We start from the raw sequence: 20,129 nt of genomic DNA on the forward strand, positions 1-20,129 counted from the left end.
TGTTAGATGCCATCGCTGTTTTTCTTTTCCATTTATCTAATTTCCCCACAGGGATTAATAAAGTTTCATCTTCCAATTAAAGCGATCAGCTGCGTCCCGACATCCTTCACCATGTGGCACGGAGCGGCTCGCCTGCAGACTCCCTCACCTAGCCTCCTCCCTGTCGTTTGTTAAAACAAGGGGCAGCAGCAGCCGGCTGTCCCGACATCTGGGGGAAGATTCACAAAGACACTTCAAGCATATTGAACTCCGCTCCGGTGAGACGGGAGGAACTCTGGGAGACCGGAGTCTTCCGAGTGTCACCCTGCATTAATGCACAAATCATGAGCGGAGCCCGAGGGCCTGAGGCGATCCTCCCGAGGAGCTTCTTGGCTTTTTGATCCATCTACGAGTTAGAGGTTATGCATGTATTATTGATACTAAAGGCTGAGAAATACTCTATTCATGGAACAATAACCATTACAGCTGTGTTTTGGTCAATGCACCGCCCATCAACATCGGCTCTCTTGACTGATATGTGGTTTAACCGCGTCATGAGTGGATTTCAAAGTACAAACCTGGTGACAACAGACGTTTCAAGTTGTTCATATTTTAATCCACACTTTGTCTCTCTTTTTCTTTTTTCTTTTTTTTTACAGTGGCATAGTTGAAAAGTGAATACTCAATACTGAGAAAAAAGCAAAAAACCTCACACATCCCCCATAAAAAGCAAATTAATTACAGCGATTAAAACTTTGTACAAAATGAGTTATTTATAGCATCATATTGAACTAACAAAATAACATGTATGAGCATTGGCGATGAGGTTCAATGTCTTAGATACAGTGACTATATACAAGTGAGGGGATGTCTGATTCACCAATGCCTCAACATGTCATTAGTACTGTTTGCAGCAAACTCAAAGGCCATAACGGTGATCCTTGTATTGTTTTTCATGATACGTCTGAGAATTAAAAAATGGAAAAGTTAATGTCGGACAACTACTTTAGTAATAACAGCAATAATATCAATCAATATAGCATTATATAATAAATGTCAATCAATCATAATAATAAATACATATATTCTGACCAGATTTTTTTCTTTTCTTTTTACATTTTAAGCAATTAAGCGATGAGAATCCCTGTTTGAAGAAATCTTCAAAAGTGCGAGAAACAAAAACAATCTCATCAAAATGACCTGAAATGAAAAGCCATAACCAGAGTGGTTTCCTTTCACTGAAATCCAATACTTACACATTATTTACAAACCTCACGACAAAACAACCTCTTGTTTAGATGAGTGGAGAAAGAAAAAGATCGGAGACTCATGGAATACTTTAACTACTGTGTATGCTAATATACAAAACTGTAATGTGTCAGGGATCCCAAGTTTCAACAATATCGTTCACCAATATTCACGCTGGCAAAGTATTTTACAGCAATATCCACACATTGAGCATAGTTGTTCAATAGAATTCAACATAAATAATGAACCCCCACAAGGTTCCACTCGCTCGGTTTGGATGTTACATCAAATCACCGACCGAAATTAAAGTTCCTCATCGCGTGTCTGACCCCCCCCCCCCCCCCCGACTCGACTCATATTGAATCCTGAGACGGTTGATGTGTTTTCCCTTCTCTGTGTTAGTCCTCAGACTTTGTGCTTTAATTTTCTGACTTGTTCTCAATAATCAACAGCATGAGTAATAAAACAAAACAAAGAAAAGCTGGAAAAGAAATCATTGACAGCGAGAAGTGGGAGTCGATTTCATCTGGAGACAATCGCACTGGATTGTGCTTCTACGTTTTTGTTTGTGTGTCTGGTCGGCTGTGTGACGTTGTTTTAAAAAGATGTGTAGTATATGGCTGTGGAGGGGGTAAAAACTCCAGGCAACACCCGGGAACATCCAATCCCTAAAAAGAAGCATCTGATGTCAATGTTTGATAAATCTATGAACTTTACATTATCTGTTGTGAAAGCCAAAAACAGCCCGAAAATTTAAATCTTGACTCCAAAGTTGAACTGAAGCACATTTCTCGTCGCTTCTGAATTTTTACAAAATAAAGAAAAACCTTCCAGAAGTGTACAGAGCAATGAGGCACCGCAAAAACTGAAATGGACATGATCCAACTGCACATGGGGCACAGTGCTTTACAAAAGGAGAAGGCGATTATTACCAGCGGATGCTTACAAAACCAGCAAATCAGAGCATGAGCACGGGGAAAAAAAAGAATGTGGAATTAAGTAAAAACAGACAGTGATGCTGAGGCAAGTACAAATTGCATGTCTGCTGTCACACGTCGTCATGAAACGAGGGAGAAGAGTGAAGTCTAGATGAAGTACTCCTTCTTCTCCTCTGCGTGCACGTGGTTCCCCTCGGCGTTGATGATGGCTGTGTCGGCGTCGGGGGCGTCCTCCGCTCCTTTGGCCTCGTGCGTTAGATACGTCCCTGTGGACCCACAGAGCGAGTTAATCCACACACATTGCCCTCCAGGCACGTAAATTACTATTCAAGGCAGCTCCGGTGACCTGCTTTACCTTTATGTCTGGCCAGATATCGCCCGAGAACTATTATCAAGCACAAGGTGATGAAGACCACGACTGCAACGACGCCGCCGATTAAAGCGTGGTCCGGTCCGTGTTGTCCCAGAGCATTAGGATCTGAAGTGAGGCAGAGAGAGGGAGAGAGAGAGGGGGGGGGGGGAAATGTGGAGAGATGATATTAACACCTGCAAGACGTTCAGCTGGTGTCTCACGCAGCTGCAGACATTTTACTGAAAATATTTTGCTCCTTCAATTATCCCGATGCAGCTTTTTTCCTCAGCGAACAAAGACTCCACAGCCCCCAAATGAGCGGCTGCCATATTTAGAGCAACCTGACGTCGCTGCTCTGAAGAGCTTGAGTCGACGTTTAAAAGGAGTAATCATAGGAAACACAACTCTCTGAACAATTGTAAAAAAAAAGCTCTTGTTTGTTTGATTGTGTGTTTTTTTGCTTGTTGCCACATTCTTCTGCTGAGGATCAGTTTAAAACCAACAACAACAAAAAAAAAAAGTCAGTGTTACTTAACATTCGGCATCCGGGGGGGGCAGCGAGCGAGCTGAGGGTTCCCGAGGCAGGAGCATGCCTTGGTGTCAGTTGTGTAATAACCCCCTAAGTGGCTGTGTCTTCACCGTGCACCTCGTGCGCTCTCATTATCTCAAGCTGATGAATGGCTGTGGCTTGTGCTCGGGTTCTTTTTTTTTTTGCAAAGTGACCCTGGGAGATGACGACGGGGATGTTCCTCCAAACCTCGTTACGCTCCTCTGTTAACAGAATGCAAGCGGCATCTCCAGCAACATCCACAGGGAGCGAGGCACGTTCCAAATGACACACTCACACACACACACACACACACACACACACACACAAAATAAAGAAAATATGAAAATTGTGGAACATGCAGCTTAACCCCATGCGGAATGGAACCACGACTGTTTTATCGGGGACTCACAGGCAGGAGGAGATTCAGACTTCCAAAGCAAATCAAATGTTAACGGCTACAACCGTTGAATTAGATGAGTTTTTGGTTGGATGTCGATGGATGTGATGACCTGTGCAGGTGTTCCACTGTCAACAAGGAGCATAAGCAAGTTTTCATATCACACTGCAGAGACGAGCAGAGCAGCTCTGGGGGAGTAAATGACCAGTCGGCATTTGTCCTCGTCCAACTGAGCTGTAATTCACACGTAAATCCTCGGGACAAGCTGCAGATGTATAATCAATACGGGGGTAGAGGATTTCAACAACACTTTAGTTTAGTTTACATGAATGAAACTTGAACTCTTTCTATTTTCTTTTCATCCTGCCTCTAATCGACCCAACCCAGCTATTTTAAACCTTGGAGAAACAACACACCACCCACACGTGCATCTAAATAAATGTAATAATAATTTTTATTTACGTGATCAGAAACGTGAGCGATAGAAATAAAAATTTTGGTCCGTTCCTTTCCATTCGCTGCCGTACCCACACGATCTAAAAATCCAATATTTACACAGCGGCACAGACACAATCCCCAGCCCAGCATCACTCGGAGTGCACGATGGAATATAGAGATGGTTCTGAGACAAAGCAACCCCCCCCCAAATGACCTATGGTGTGATAACAGCCTGTGACACGCGGCTAGAGAGGAAGCGGCTGGCGTCAGTGGAGAGCGCGTCCATGCATGGTGATGGCTTGGCTCATGCTGGGCAAAGGCCGTGATGTGTCCTGACCCAGATCCAGATCCGGCATCACACACTGTGACATCTGGCTTGATTTGAACAATGATGGTCCAGTGGGATATTTACCTGTCGTGGGCCCTGGGAAGTCTTTGGCTGTTGCCAGGGTTGCAGACAGTGACAGCAGTAAGGGAAGATGAGGGGAACAACACCGTGATAAAACAAGATGAACACAAGGTTCAAAGGAAACACTAGAAGTTAACATGGTGCTTTTATTTTTGTTTTCCACTTTGACCGAAGTGACGGAAAGCGAAGGTCTCAAACACACGATTAACTGGTGTCACTGGAAACTGTGACTGGGAAGAGGAACACAGGAGTCATTGACGAGATGAAGAACACATTTTCATTTACTGGTGAGTTTCTTGATGTGATCTTAATGGGTCTGTCCACCAGATATCAGTGGTTTGTAACAAGATGCAGATAGGTTTGGTATTTGCTGCATCTGAGCAACAAGTCTGTGTTTCAGAGGGTCTCGTTTTAACCCCTGCCGCTTTGTTTGTTTATTTGTTTGTTTGTTTGTTTGTTTGTTTGTTTGTTTGTTTCTCAGCAAGATTACAGAACAGATTTCCATGAAAATTGGTGGAAGATGTGTCAAGAGCTAAGAGAGAACTTTAACATTATCACTATTTTCACTAATTTCCCAGGAAATCATTTCTGGATCTTCATGCAAAAATAAAATCATGCATATTAAGGAGACTGGTCTCTATGAGTTTATGCAATTTGGTGCAGGTCCAAATAAAAATCTGAATTTATTGAATTTACAAGTACTTTCATAGGGGGGGGGGGTATAAGATATAATGTAGATTGCAGATGTAATGTGGATTCAACAGTTTATATGTTTCTTCAACAACCAGAGGTAAATGAGAAAATATGACCTAGCAACCCCCCCCCCCCCCCCCCCCCCCCCCCCCAGGTACTTTTCATTAACTGGTAACACGTCATCCACCTGCACCTGAGTATAAAAAAGACAATCTCGGGCAGAGTATACAAATATTTTTGACACATATTTTAAAGCACTGCTTCTAGAGGCCAAATCCCTTAGAGTTTAAAGGTCCCATGTGGAGTTTGTTGTCTGTGTTTTTGTTTTACCGTCAGTGCTGCTTTGGATCAAAGTGTTAAAGAGTGGGGTCCTGTTTTGTTTGGGACTGTGCACAGACCAACAAGCTCCACGTGCACAGACACAAGATCCTGCAGCTATTCTATAACAATTTTGTTTTTCCGAATATTCCACGGAGGAAGATAATACAGGCAAAATGTTTTTGCTTCACCTCAAGGAATGAAACTGAATACAAACATAATTCCTTTTTGTTTGAAAGAAAACTTTCCGCAGGTTGATTATCGAAATGAAGCACGTCCCGAATCTGGCTAACCTCTGTTTTCTCACACAACATCAAAAGCTTCTCCGACTGTGAAAGCAGCTACTTTGCATATTTTACCTGCGGAGAGCGGTTGTGGCTCAACACGACAAAGTCAGACACAAACACTACAACGCTTATTACATTAAGAGACGTGAACCGAAGTAAACACACTGGTTAACGTGGTTTGAACGTGAGTGTAAACGTGTTGTCGGGCGTGGTTCAAACAGTGGAAAGCATTACGCCTCAGAACTAAAGTATAAAACATGTTCTATTCTCTGCTCCTGGTGGTTTACAAACCGCTGTAACCCGATTCGATAACTTACTCTCAGAGGTCCGCTTATTGATCCAGTGATAACTTTAATCAGAGAACAGCTATAAATAACAAATAGACAGCTGGCGGTGAAGTAACCAGTGCTGTGTATGAAAATGGAAAGAGGAAAAAAAATAGACAGAGTATCGAATTCATCCAGAAACACAATGTTATTTTCTATCTCAAAGCCCTGGTTGTTAGCTCATCAATCATCAAGTGTGTGTTCGGTGTCATGTTCGTGAGTGCACGGAGCGGTGAGGCGAGGCCGTTTGGGGGGGAGGGGAGGAGGGGGTCCAAGCATACCTGCGAACACAGCTGCCTGTGCCTGGTGTGGGAATGTCGGCATTATCGAACTGGAAGAACGGAGGCTAGGGAGGGGAGGGAAGGAGGGAGGGGGGGGGGTGGAGATGGTGATGAAGTCTGCCAAATGAAAACAGGAACAACGTGGAGCAAAGACAAACACACAACCTATCCACAGGGAAAAGGCTCAACATGAGAAAACTCACAAGGAAAAAGAACCCAAACAGCACAAATCAATGAGTGCACGTGGATGCTGCTGCTGCTGACCTTTCACCTCAGTGAATCCAAGCAACATCAAACTCAAATATGCACAGATGATGAAAATACAAGAGTTGCACAAATGACTCAAGCTCTGAATGAGTCAATTCTTTCACATCTTTGGGGCAGAGGATGAGTCATACGTGAAGGACTCTGATTTCCAGCATCTGTTCTCTATTTCCCAGCAGCTGATGATTGGCTGGTGAATAGGCGACACACACACACACACACACACACACACACACACACAGAGAGTGAAAGTCTCAGCACGTGTCGCGCTCGTCGAGGTGAAAATGTTCAATGAACGAGGGAAATGTGAGCGTGGAGCTCGGCCGCGTTTCAGCAAACCGCTATCTGTTACCATCTCCCCCGGCTTCTCAGACAGGGTAATTATCATGTGTGGCATTTCCTTGCTTTATTTAATACAGTGTATCATGGAGCATAATCGGGGGAAGATGATGAATTGCGGATGAGCGATAACATTTATTGCTTCGTGGCTCGGCTGTCATTAGTAAATTAGGCTAAGAGGCTGAGACGCCCGCAAAAGAGACCCGGTAAGTATTTAGCCAGACACAGAGGAGCTGGAGAACGACTGTCGTCATCGGTGAAACGAGGACGTCGCTCTCGTCTTCTACCTGCTTCACTCCATCTCTCATCCGTCCCTCGTAAACCGCATCTTTGCCTCGGTTGATCTCCCAAAGAGTGGGGAACAGCTCCTCGGCACATATACCCTGTATTTCTAACAACAAATTTGAATTATTTCTATATATATTTATATTAATTTGTGAAACATGAGGAATGAGAAGGCAGCACATGGCGCTCCCAGATGTGACAGGATGATGTGGACGAGCCTGACGTCGCTGCCTCGCCCTGTTCGTCGAGCACGCTGACAGAAGCGAGTGAGATAACAAAAGCTAAAGTGTGTCCTCTAGTGTTACTCTCCCAAAAACCCTCTGCTCTTTAAAATTTTAATAAAAGAAGCTGCCGTGCATCCTGTAGCCGCTTGTGAGCTGTGATAAGTCACTCCCAAGCAAACTGCACTCTCCTGCGGAGACTGTTTAATTGGCAAAAAAACTTTTGGGGGGACTTGGCTGTATTTGATAAACATTACAAACACCTGCCGCAGAGGCCTTAAAGATCCGTTACCCACACCCTGCTGTCTCTCTTCCCTCCACTGTCTCGGATTAACTTATCTCTCCTCCAGGCGCCATTGGAAGCTCAATTCTGCTTCCTTGACACTTTTCCCCGTTTCCTAAGAGGGGAGAGAGTCCATGAGCTGAACCTGTGTGGTGATAGGTGTGGTGATAGGTGTGGTGATAGGTGTGGTGATAGGTGTGGTGATAGTTGTGGTGATAGGTGTGTTGATAGGTGTGGTGATAGGTGTGGTGATAGTTGTGGTGATAGGTGTGTTGATAGGTGTGTTGATAGGTGTGGTGATAGGTGTGGTGATAGGTGTGGTGATAGGTGTGGTGATAGGTGTGGTGATAGTTGTGGTGATAGTTGTGGTGATAGTTGTGGTGATAGTTGTGGTGATAGGTGTGGGGATAGGTGTGGGGATAGGTGTGGTGATAGGTGTGGTGATAGGTGTGGTGATAGGTGTGGTGATAGGTGTGGTGATAGGTGTGGTGATAGGTGTGGTGATAGTTGTGGTGCACGTAAGTAAACAGGTTTATATCCCTGAGCGATGATGAGACAAGAAATATATGAAACTCGAGGAATTGGTGTGAAAGAAAGATGGATGATTTAGCCACGTGACTCAAATTCTGCTCCTAAAATACAATTAATCTCAATCTGAATAAAACATATAGAATGACAACGGATTCTGAATTTACCACACTTTTGTTTGTGTTCGATAAATACTGTGGCTGGCCATGTTTTACTCTTCTTATCCAATTAATCAGAAATACAAAGTAATATTATAATACTTTTAAATGTTGTATCCTATTGACTACAAATCGTTTATACCCTTCTGTGGTTATAAAATGTATTATTGTATTAAGGTTAAAATGCTCCTTCAATTTGCAGCCCGATGATCGCGTTGCTAATTATCTTGTGAGATTTGCATTTGTTAGCCTGTCATAGTACAATTACACAGTTCTAATATATTGGTAACCACACTCTGTGCAGATTTAAGAATTAGCTTGATAAATTTAAAGTTATGGCAACCAATGGCTGTTTGAAATGTTAACAAATAAAATAAATCTACAGCTCAACCTTGCAGACACACTGGCAGGGTCTAGGTGTTATTGTTTTTTAATTCATCCAAACCAAACCGGTTAAACGATAAACATTATTCAGGTTACAAATTGTTAACGACTTGATAAATCTAATTTAAAACATATTTGCAGATTTCCGCACGTATCCATTATCATTATCTGTTTCTCCTTCACGGAGGCTGCGGGTGACTGGAGGCTGTCAGCTCCTGAACGGCGCCTAATGACGGGTAAATGATTGTCAGTTGTACGTCTGCATACGGTAACGCTCCCTGAGACACACGTCTCCCACACTCATTGATTTTAAAACAACAGTCACTTCCAGGAGATGTTAAGACCTTTCATATTCACGGTTGATGTTAAGGCTTTGTTATCCTGCTTTTTTTTTTTTATCCTTACATATACCAGCGGCCTATATATATATATATATATATATATATATATATTTAGACATCTATAACCTCTTCAGATTACGTTGCAGGACTGATAAGCCCCCCCCCCCCCCTCGCTGACTTTGAATCTTTGATATGAAAGCCGAGCATCTTTGAGCGAACACATAATACGCTCAGAACTGATCATCCGTAGCGAGACCCCGACTGAAGTACCCACCGTAGACAAACAGTGTGTACTCGGCGCTGCTGGTCCCCAGGTGGTTGCTCGCCTCGCAGCGGTATGTGCCGTTGTCTGTTTTGTTGAGCGTGGTGATGGTGAGTTCTCTCCCCTCCACGATCATGCGCTCGATGTCGGGCAGCTCGCCTCCGTCTTTGGACCACAACACCGAATCAGGTCTGGGAAAGAAAAACAGAAAATATGAAATTATTTTTTTTGGGGGGAAGGGTTAATGTCAGTTAATAACCAATAAGCTAAAGATAAATCTTAGAATATGATTTTCTCTGATGAAGACCAATGGAGCCCCACATTCTGGTTCTGGAAGTAAAAAATACCCTTCATTTTCTGAATAGACATTTTGATTATCAGCCATAATATTGCCACCATCCAAGGCAGACTTATTATAGTAGATAATGAAAGTCTGTTCTACAGTTTGTTGTATAGTAAAGTAGATGGACCACAACTACCCACAATCCTCAGGTGTTGGAGTCTCTGATTGGGGGAGTTCACCGTTTACAACAAACTCAAAAAATCATGTCGGCTACAATTGGATTACAGAATTATATGATGTTTAAAACATGGCAACCAGGATTTCCCATGATTACAGTTGACAACACAAAATAAAAATGTTACTCAAAAGACAAACACTACAGTATATTGGAACACTACAGGTTAAATTCAGGCAGAAAAGCAAAGGAAGTTGTTGGAGAGGGAGAATTTGCAATGGCTTGTGGGATGTGTAGTTCCTTCACTCTTATGTGACATACACAGTCTTGTACCATTGCCCTTTTTTTTGTGCTCCCAATCAAATGTTCTCTGGCTTAAACCGCTTTTCATAAGGATTTTCTGAAATGTCATTGGAGAAAATGAATCAGTAATTTATTTCCAGAAGCAGAGCCGCTCACCGCTAACACTCAATTTCCTTCCCTTCTCATGCCATTAACACCAAATTGAAGTTTTACAACAACTTTTGATGACTTACATTGGGTTGCCTATGGACACACACTCCAATTTGAAGTATTGCCCTTCTTGTGGAATGAGCAATGAGTGTGCGATGTCCAGGTGGGGAGCATCTGTGGGAAAGACACGCAGAAAAAGAAGAGAAAATCCATTGCAATGAGAGCAGTGTGTGATGGAGGGTTTAACTCTGACACCAACAAAGTAAAACAGTAGTTAGCTCTTTACCCACCGGGCAACTCGCAGCTCCAGCCCATATCCCTGTTCTGCTTTGCTACTAATCCCTTACCTGCAAACTAATCCTACACTAATCCTGAGCAAATGCAAAGCTAAACCTGCAGACATAAATGTAATCTCAATCCTTGTATTTCTTCTCAATACTAATCTGGCACCTAATCCAGCTTTGTGGGGAGTGTGTGTGTGTGTGTGTGTGTGTGTGTGACGGCACTCACAGTGGACCTCCAGAACCTCGGTGGTCATGTAGGGGTTGGACAGGGACACGTGCTCCACGCTGCAGGTGTAGGCCACGCCGTCGTCCCGCTTGTCCACCTGCAACTGGAGGCTGCTCCTGACGGTGAAAGATTTACCTGTGGCGTTCAGCTCCTTGGTTCCTGCAGGCGGACAAATAAACAAGAGGGGGGGGAACTCCTTTGAATATAACTGGAGAAACAGGTTTGTGGGAGTTCTTCATGCGGAGAAATAAAATTTTCTGAAAAGAAGCGCAGAAAAAAATTGAAATGTGCACGAAAGTTAACTGGAACGTGAGAAACATGACAAAGAAAGCTGCAGTGTTGTTGTTGTTGTTGTTGTTGTTTTTCCCAGCATCCCCTTTGAGGATTAGAATCCTTGGCCTTTTGAAAGCCAAGTCAAAGTGGAGTGAATGGCGAGCGGAGAGTGTGCGAGCATTGACTCGGATGGTCGGGTGTGTTTGCTCCTCCAGGACCATCTCTCACACATCCCGGTCAACACAGACACACACACACGCACACACACACACACACACACACACACACACACACACACACACACCCCCGGCAGCAGTGGATGGATTTTAATATTTGTAGTCACACCTTGCTCTTCTTTCCCAAGGCCCTGTCATTTCGTTCTCATTGAGAGACGCCTCTTTTTAATTGGGAGCATTTCTTTGTGGTTTGAATGCTATAGAAACATCTGTACAAGGCTGCTCGCTGCGCCCCCTGGAGGCAAAAAGGACAAACAACTTTTTCTACCCTCCTCACACCTCCTCAATCCTCTTCCTCTCCCTGGTGGTTTCTTACGATCTAGTGCAACCCTGACTCAATCAGTCAATACAGTCAATGCACATGTATTTACTCATTTAATCACTTGGTCTATTAAACACTAAAAGCCCCTTTCAATGAAACAAAGATCACCCACGTCATCATCATCATCATCATCATCATCATCATCATCATCTTTTAGGGCTGATCCATTTGTTCCACTCTACTGAATCTCTGTGATTTTGTCACGTCAAGAGGATTATAACAAAACGATGTTTACTATCACAGCTACTGCAACTACATCAATTCATATTTTTTCAGTCTGGGTGTGAAGAATAAACCGCGGCTTGTATTGTAAAGTAGAGATAATCAACATTTGAATGGTTTGTTTGATGTTGGTCTCTGAAAACAACCAAACTTTGTCTCAAAAGCTTAGAAAACGAGAAGACGAAGTTTTCATTTAAGCTTCAAGATTAATTCTCTTTCACTGTGAATTACAATTACATCACTTAATTAGTCATTCAGGAATTTGTATTGTAGAGTTTGAAAATGTGATTATGTAAATTCGTTAAATTGTGTTTTTCGCTTTTCTACCAAAGTTTGAAATGGTGCACTATTATTCGGTTCTGGCTTATTTTATAACAGTCAGTGGTGTTTGAATGCATGACGCACACACACACAGACACACACACACACACACAGTCACACACAGCAACCTCCAGGACACCTCACTGTTATTGACTAATTCCTCTCATATGAGAATATGAAAAAAATGAAGAAATCAAACATCACACATCTCCCGAGCGAACAGGGGAAGTCAGAGGCTTTGCGTTTTGCCCTGCAGTACATGAGGGGGTAGGAATCGACTCTGTGGCGTCAGAACCAAATCTCTCCAGCTCTTCCTCTCATTCGTCAAGTCGCCCGCAGCATTAGAGATACCACAGGGAAGCCGTGAGTCTTTCAAGGCGGCTGCGAGCGTCGCCACAGAGCAATGGGAATCCGCCCAGGTGCCGCAGCTTTAAAAACCAGATCCCTGAGATGTGAGCAGATCTGATGGCGGGAGGGGGGAGGGGGGAATCTCCTCCTCAGTGTTTGAACAAGTTGAAGCCTCAGTGGCAGGATTTGATGTATTTTTTTAAAAAGATCTGCATGCAGGTGTAACAATACTAGAGTTGGTGCAGGTGTAGTTGAATCATATCTGTATTTATATGATGCTTTTCTCCTCCTGGTGATCGTCCAGAGATCTTTACAGTTCAGCTTTGAGGCTCAGTGTCTTCCCAGAGGACACTTGGGGGAGACTGGGATCAAACCAGCGACCTTCTGCTTACTGGACGAACTTCTGGGCCATACCTGTCCCAGTCAAGTTCATCAAAGCATTTTTTTATTGTATGAAGGCATCAGAGGCTTTTTCAAATATTAAAAAAAAAAAAATTATTAATGGCACATTGGTACTTCATATCCTTATTGATCAAACTTCAATATTTATAGTGTAAAGATGAACATGACAATCCTAATTTATTTTCGAGCCTAAAACAATGTGCATGGTCTTGAGTTGTAATAATACACTATTTTAACTAACACACTATATATTTATGCACTTATATATATTAATGCTAACAGGCTGTTTTAACCCACTCATTGTAACTGTTTATGATGTTGATTGATATCCATTATGCTTTGATCACATTTAATAAATAATATTTTGAATAAACTGGTATCAGCTGTGTAAAAAGTGTATTATTCCCCGGGATTTTATTAGTATTCCACTGTTCAGCTTCAACTTCTAAATGAGAAGCCTATAAACAATTATTCTGACTCCATAAAACTTTTGATCGTGAATTCAAAGGTTTATCACACAATTATATTTTCAGTTATTAGACCGTCACATGTTTCACACATTGGTGTAATAGTCTAACTGTTGTTGTCACTTTCAATCTCAGCGAATAGTATGAAAAATGGTGAAATAACCGACCAATATAATCAGAGAAGAGTTGTGCACTGGGCTCAGGTTCTTATTAATGTATTTGTATTATTACCTGCACAAGATCAATGCCCAGTTTTTGGAAAAGTTTATACTCAGACGGCAAAATTTAAAAGGTCTAAGTATGTTTGCACACATTTGTTTTGCAAATAAACATTTATTTGGTTTTTAAATTCATTTCGCTAAATAAAGTTTAGGGTTTAATTTTGATTGTCTTGATTTGTAGGATTGTAACAAAAACAAGCAGAAGCCACAGAAAGGTTTTATCTCACACCCATAAGTCCTCTATAAACCTCTCCCCACGGCTTCTGGTTCCTTCAATTTTATTTGTTTGATTACTTTTATTACTTTTATCTAATGTATAAAGAGGTAAACAGATTAGCTAGAACTAATGTTGAATTTAATGTGAAAAAGTGGGTGTTTAAAAATAGCAACAACAAAAACACAGCAATTAAGGAATCAATGTGAGAAAAACTATTAAAAGGTCGACAGCATATGCTGGAATATTCTTGTAATGTGGCTCGAGTCTCAGATATTCTCTCGAAATATATTAGACACAAATAGAAAAGGGAAATTATACAGGGAGTTGTTGTTTTTAACAGGTGAACAGATGGTAGATAAATACATTGCAATTGTGCTTAAATATGAGCAGCAGCACATCTCTCACTCTTTATGCTGATATAAAAACAGGTATTTAATGCAACATGTGTACGAATGGGAGCCGGGACACTTGGTTTATGATGCTGATGAGAAATATGTTAACTGAGAAATATGGTAAAACCAATTAATGAATGAAATAGAAAAATAAACACCTGGAAAAATCGACTGATGTGAATGGGCTATAATAAACTAAAACCATTCTAGTCTTGACGACTCAAAGCACTTTACAGCCACAGCTGCAGCTAAATGCAACAGATCTCCATTTCCCCACATTGTACAAAAATGAAGCTACAATAGAATAAATGCTGTCAATTTGCTCTTCTAATATAATTTGTCTGTGCCGTGGTGATCGTGGCGAGGAGCCTTTGTAACGACGTCCCACAAATACATGCTTTTAACTAATGGTAAGTGTCTTATCTGTCAATCATGATGTTTCACTATGTTTGTATAGCATCAAATATCTAATCAAAAGCAAACTCTTTAGATAAATGAAACACAAAAATGTATTCAATGTGTACTTGGACTTTCTACACAGCAGACAAAGGCCACAGGGACACATTGTCGTCCTCACTAAAACGAGACACTGTGACGCACTTTGGCCTCAGATAGCTCGGCTCAGTTACCGTCACATGCTTCTAAGTTTGGCTGACTGTAGTTCTGCTAAGTTGACTTTTTTATGGCCTCGAGTCTTCGTTGAACAATTTGCAAAAGTCTCATATTCTTCACTTTGGGTGAATAAAGATATTATTTTCTTGAAAATCTACCTGTGACACTCGTGTTCCCCGCAGCTCGGGCTCTTATAAATATATAGGCCGTTTTGTGTTTGCAGAGAAAGGGAGAGTGGGTGGATTTTGTTCCTCAATAGATTACAATTTTGACGCCTGGCTGTCATTCAGTGACACAAGTAATTTGTATGGTTCTATACTCTGCAAACAAATTGCTTGACGCCGGATGACAGTTGCATTTTGAGGTTTGTAATGCCGTGTGCTTCTAACACAAATTGTTGAAAAAACAAATCATCAGAGCATAAAATAAATATGACATGTTTTTGCTATCGCACCTGCTGTTGTGGCGGTGCTTTGTAGACTGGTCCCCCGGTGGGGATAGATTTGAGTGACAGCAGACACTGGCGGCAATGATCCACCGCACAAGAACCCATGGCAAAACATGCTGCTCCCAGCACATTCCCGCTGCACAGCGCTTTAAAGCGGCGCCTACAAAAGCCTTGGATCTGCAGCACTGATTGACATTTCCTCCTGTTTGACACTTTGACATGGAAATGGAGTTTTTAAGTCGAAGCCTTCCAGTCTTGTCCTTTGTTCTTCTTCTCTCTTTGAGTCGGAGATGCATCACACCGGGGCTGTTTGCCCAAGCGGCTTAATAAAAACCCGCCGTGCACGAGTAAAACTAATGAAAGAACATCTGTATACGAGGGCGGCAGTTGAGGGCAGACGTGGGGTAGACGTGTAATTCACACATCACATGTCAATGCAGTCTAACGCGTGAAATATAATTGCAGGGAACCGTGCTTTTGTTTTTCGGCCTGTGATTCTAGCTGACCTGACGGTGGGATGGAGGTATCACATGTTTATTGATATCTACAGAAGATGGGAGTTGGATGTGAATGGAAGTATGTGCATGGCCGTGGCAACAGGGTGGCCCCCCCGAGTTGAGAGGGGGCCCCTCAAACTAGCTTGTAATGTTAGTTTAAAGAAATAGCTCTTTAGTGAGAGCCCCCTTCAGTTCTTCTTGAACGACATCGAGGAGGCTAGCTTTGTACCAAAAGCATAATTTTAAAGGTTTAGCTGGAGAGGGTTGTACTCTATCTTTACTACTTTACTATGATTTGTGTATATTTACAGTAGTATTTATTATATTGATAAAAAAAATGGAAGATTGGACTGATGTGGTTTATCATGTGCTTCTTGAAGGGGGATCAGTTTGGATCTAAGGATCCCAAACTCTCCCGGAACTGTTTTGTCATCACTTAAACTTTGTGGGATTTCATCTTGGCCTTTTACCTTAAATGGACATGTTCCAAAATGTTAAGAATAAAGTTTTGAAGTTTGAAAGATTTATATCAAGGCAGAGAAATGGATCATTTCAGTGCCTCTCGAGATGGACGGCGTGTCTGGTTGAGATGCTGTGTGCCATCTCTCCACTGGCCTTTCAGGAATCTACGTGCATGTCATTTCAACAAGAAAACTTCATATCCCGGCCCCACTCCCATCAATCATCGTGCCATGTTGGGCAGACACAGACAGCACCACCAAGAAAAAGCTCTCTGGTGCAAATCTTCAATAAAGAGCAACTGTCACAGCCGGTCTCCGCAGCAGGCTCCATTACATTAAAGAGCTGCACACAGCTTACCTCAGCCATCACATTGAGAAAAAACATTCCATTCTCTTTTTGTCTTATCTGTGTTTTGTTTTTTTTACACTGGAAATAAGATGGTGATACAAGCTATAAAAAGAACTTGGAGATGAGGTATATAAGAAAGTGAAAGTACAGAAAGCTAAACTGCATCTTCTGCATAATTCCTTTTTTCCTGTCGTGGTATTTTTTACCGTCTGGGTGAAACTACTTGGCCTCCCTGAGTTTGCCTTTCCAGTGCGTTCTTGTATCGTCTTTCACTCGTGTGACTAATCTAATCGCTGCTCTGCGTAAAAAGATGAATAACTCAGACGGAGCTGCCGAGGGATTGATGGTTACACGGCTGTCGAGAGCGGACGGGAAGCCCGACGACATCGATTCATCACACGCAAACTGTGTCGAGGGCTGCGTAGCATCTCTAACCACAGGATTAATGATCACCTGTTGTCTTTTGAACCTAATGTGACGCACAAGGCATTTACTCAAAGTGCAAGGATGCAATTTTTATTATTCTTATTCTTCAAATGACATTTCCCCGGCATATGAATTGGCCTACGTGACAAACTTGGCATTTAATAATTTGTCAGTTCATGAGTTTATTGCTCGATTAAAATATAATAATCAAGTTCAATCATCTAAATTAGAATGGCTTTTATTTGGATCTGCACCAAATTGCATAAAGATCAGTCCCATAAACATTTCTGATGATTTGTTCTTAATCAAGATCCATGAATTATCATCTGAGAAATCAATGAAACAATCAGAGTCTCAAAATGTTAAGGAAAGTAAGGAATGTGAGGATGTATCTTGGGTCCATCCTCAAGCCTCCACAAAATGTTATGGAAATTGGTTGAGTCGTTTTTGCATAATCCTGAAAACTATCAAACAAACACAGGCAATAACTTAACTTCCTTGGTGGAGGTTATAATATGATACTTTTCTTGGTCTGATTTCATTTTGAATTGGGTTATATAAACAAAGATTAGATTAGATTTAACAAACAAGAATAAGACCAAGACTTCCATCCGTCCATCCATCCGTCCATCCAGGGTCCCTGGGGGGCTGGAGCCAATCCCAGCTAACATCGGGGCGAGAGATGGAGGATCACAGGGCTGACATACCGAGACAAACAACCATTCACACCTATGGGCAACACAGAGTTTCCAATTAAGCGGACCTGCAGGTCTTCGGACTGTGGGAGGAAGCTGGAATACCCAGAGAAAACCCTTGGAGGCACAAGGAGAACTTGGACAATCCACACAACAACAGCAACAGCTCGGCCCGGCTGTGAGCCACGTGAATCATGGCACAGTTTGAGCACAGCCGGTGGAGCAATGCATGAATATGAGCACAAAGGAATGACTTGACAGTAATGAGGTCTCCAACAGGGGACCAGTGTCAAGAGGAGATGATTCCCAGTGAAATCCACAGCGGACACTTACCTTGGACCTCCTTGTCGTTTCGGAACCACCGGATGTGGGCGGCTGGTTTGCTGCCGGATGTGGTGCACGTCAGGGTGATCACGTCGCCCTCCATGGCCGGCTTGGTGAATCCTGTGATCTCCGGCCGGCTCGGTACTCCTGTGGTGCAGGGAACTATAATCATAAGCAACATACTGAACGTACCCAAGAGATTGGAAACAGCCCGGTGAGCTATAACATCCTGTTTACCTCAGACAACTCAGAATGATTCACTGAATGACAGAATTCACTTTCTGTTATCCATGCCTTCTTATCATGGTGACAAGAGCAAATTGAATATTTGCTGAAGGCTTTTTCACAAACTTATTTTTTGAAGGTAGGACAAAAAAACAACAACAACAAAAATCCCCAAATGAATTCTATTGAAAGAAAAATGATGGCTGACAATAAATAAGAATAATAAAAGGATGTTTATTAAATACAGATAATAATAAATAACTGCGGTTGCTATCTTCCTGTCAGCCTGTGAGATGCTTGACAAAGAAATGTAAAACACGAGTGTTGACTATCATCCAGCACACCTGTCTTACAAAGGTGTGAACATATTCTCACTATTTGAGTTTTTGTGGTCGTCCTGAGTTAAACTACTTTCTTGCAGGCTTGACTGTCAAAGTTTATTCTTGTTGAAAAGGGTAAAATGTTAAGCAGAAATGTTATTTTCCTAAAAAGTAACAAGGGTGAAGGAAAGCAATGGGCTATCATTTAAAAAAAAAAGGGTGCAGGTATTCACGCTGTCAAGAATGTGAGGAATTAGCCACAAGTAATTGGCCTGTGGAGACTGGGCCAAAACGGACGTGCTCACCCAGAACAGTGAGGAAGGCCTTGGTGGTCTTGACAGGCATGGTGAAGAGCGAGCAGGTGTACTGGCCCTCGTCCGACAGGCTGACGTCACCGATTTTGATGGTGAGCTCCTGCGACGTGGCTCGCACCAGCTCGATTCTGTGGTCTCTCAGAGCTGCACCGGGGGGGGAATCACAGAGAGCACAGGAAACAAACAGACAGACAAACAAACAAACAAAAAGAGAGACAAGGAATTCATTAACGGGGGCAGATTCAGCGGTGCCATGTGGAATTCAGATGACCTTTACCGCAAACAAGGTCGACTACGCCTTCAGTTATTTCAAATTGTTTGTCAAATGCTGCAAACACACACCGTGGCCAATGGTATGAAACGTTCGCCTGAGATTTGCATTCCAGGCTGACAGTCTTATTCACAGTCAGTGAGAATACAGAAGGTATCAGGCGGGGACGCACTGGAGCGTGGCAGCACAGAAAGCTTATAGTCCTAGATTACAATATTTATTTAGGGTACATTCCACATCCCAGGCATTGATTTACATTCACTTAAACACTCTTAGCAAATGCTTCTGCCGCTGACATTTCTCACCCTGAACACTGATACTGAAACCTTGGCGTGGACATGCAGAGATACGATTTTTTTATATATATTTTTTGGGGACATTTCAACATTTAGGATAGGACAAGGTAGCGTGAAATAGGGAGAGAGAGAGTGAGGCTGACAAGCAGCAAAGGGCAAGGTCGGATTCAAACCTGCGGCCACTGCAAAAGGTCCCCCCCCCACACACACATACACAAAATCCTCTAAATTTATATCATTTGGCTCAAGTGATATCTTGTCTAAAATCTATCTGCAACTTTAATACTTTTTAATTTGTGTGTGAAAACTGATTTAACGTTGGGAAACACATAATAATTCTGCCTAAACTTCTGCAAAATAATGGTTTTGGAAGATTTTTCCTCGAGTGGCACCTTTGAAGCTTCGCATGTTCAGTCATAGTTCAACGAGGTTATGAGTGATGGACGGACAGAGCTGACCCCGCTGCAGAAAGGCTCAAGCTTCTGCATGCCATACACAGAACCACATATCCCACTGTCACAGTGAAAAGGATAAGGGATGAGCAACAATACAGTGTTTATTAATCATCCCTCATATTGTGTTACAGTTTTACAAATTTATCTCGTAGCAATTGTTATTTGAAGCAAAGTGTATTGCGACCCGATTGGAAATGTGATATTTAGAAACTATCGCATAACCATGGAACACACTAGTGTGATTATTTGTGGAGAACAATTTCAACCGAATATTCAATACTTAATTGTCTTTACATTATTTAAATAGCTGCTA

General features: G+C 42.2%; 1 protein-coding gene across 3 annotated transcripts in view; it reads right to left on the bottom strand.

Moving 5' to 3' along the window:
• Positions 1–579: 579 nt before the first annotated feature.
• LOC133952412 (cell adhesion molecule 2-like) overlaps positions 580–20,129 on the bottom strand; it is a 137,731-nt gene continuing 118,181 nt past the window's right edge. For 2 of the 3 annotated variants that reach the window (XM_062386840.1, XM_062386838.1), the window contains 8 exons: positions 18,786–18,938; positions 17,945–18,082; positions 10,703–10,861; positions 10,276–10,366; positions 9,294–9,472; positions 4,315–4,341; positions 2,521–2,643; positions 580–2,431 (listed from right to left, as the gene is read on the bottom strand). In XM_062386840.1, the coding sequence (XP_062242824.1) occupies positions 2,313–2,431; positions 2,521–2,643; positions 4,315–4,341; positions 9,294–9,472; positions 10,276–10,366; positions 10,703–10,861; positions 17,945–18,082; positions 18,786–18,938 (989 nt within the window). In that variant the 3' untranslated portion in view covers positions 580–2,312. The remainder of the gene's footprint in view (positions 2,432–2,520; positions 2,644–4,314; positions 4,342–9,293; positions 9,473–10,275; positions 10,367–10,702; positions 10,862–17,944; positions 18,083–18,785; positions 18,939–20,129) is intronic. The other variant, XM_062386839.1, reaches the window with a different exon arrangement.

The sequence above is a fragment of the Platichthys flesus genome, chromosome 4 (assembly GCF_949316205.1).
Source record: "Platichthys flesus chromosome 4, fPlaFle2.1, whole genome shotgun sequence".
Classification (NCBI taxonomy): domain Eukaryota; kingdom Metazoa; phylum Chordata; class Actinopteri; order Pleuronectiformes; family Pleuronectidae; genus Platichthys; species Platichthys flesus.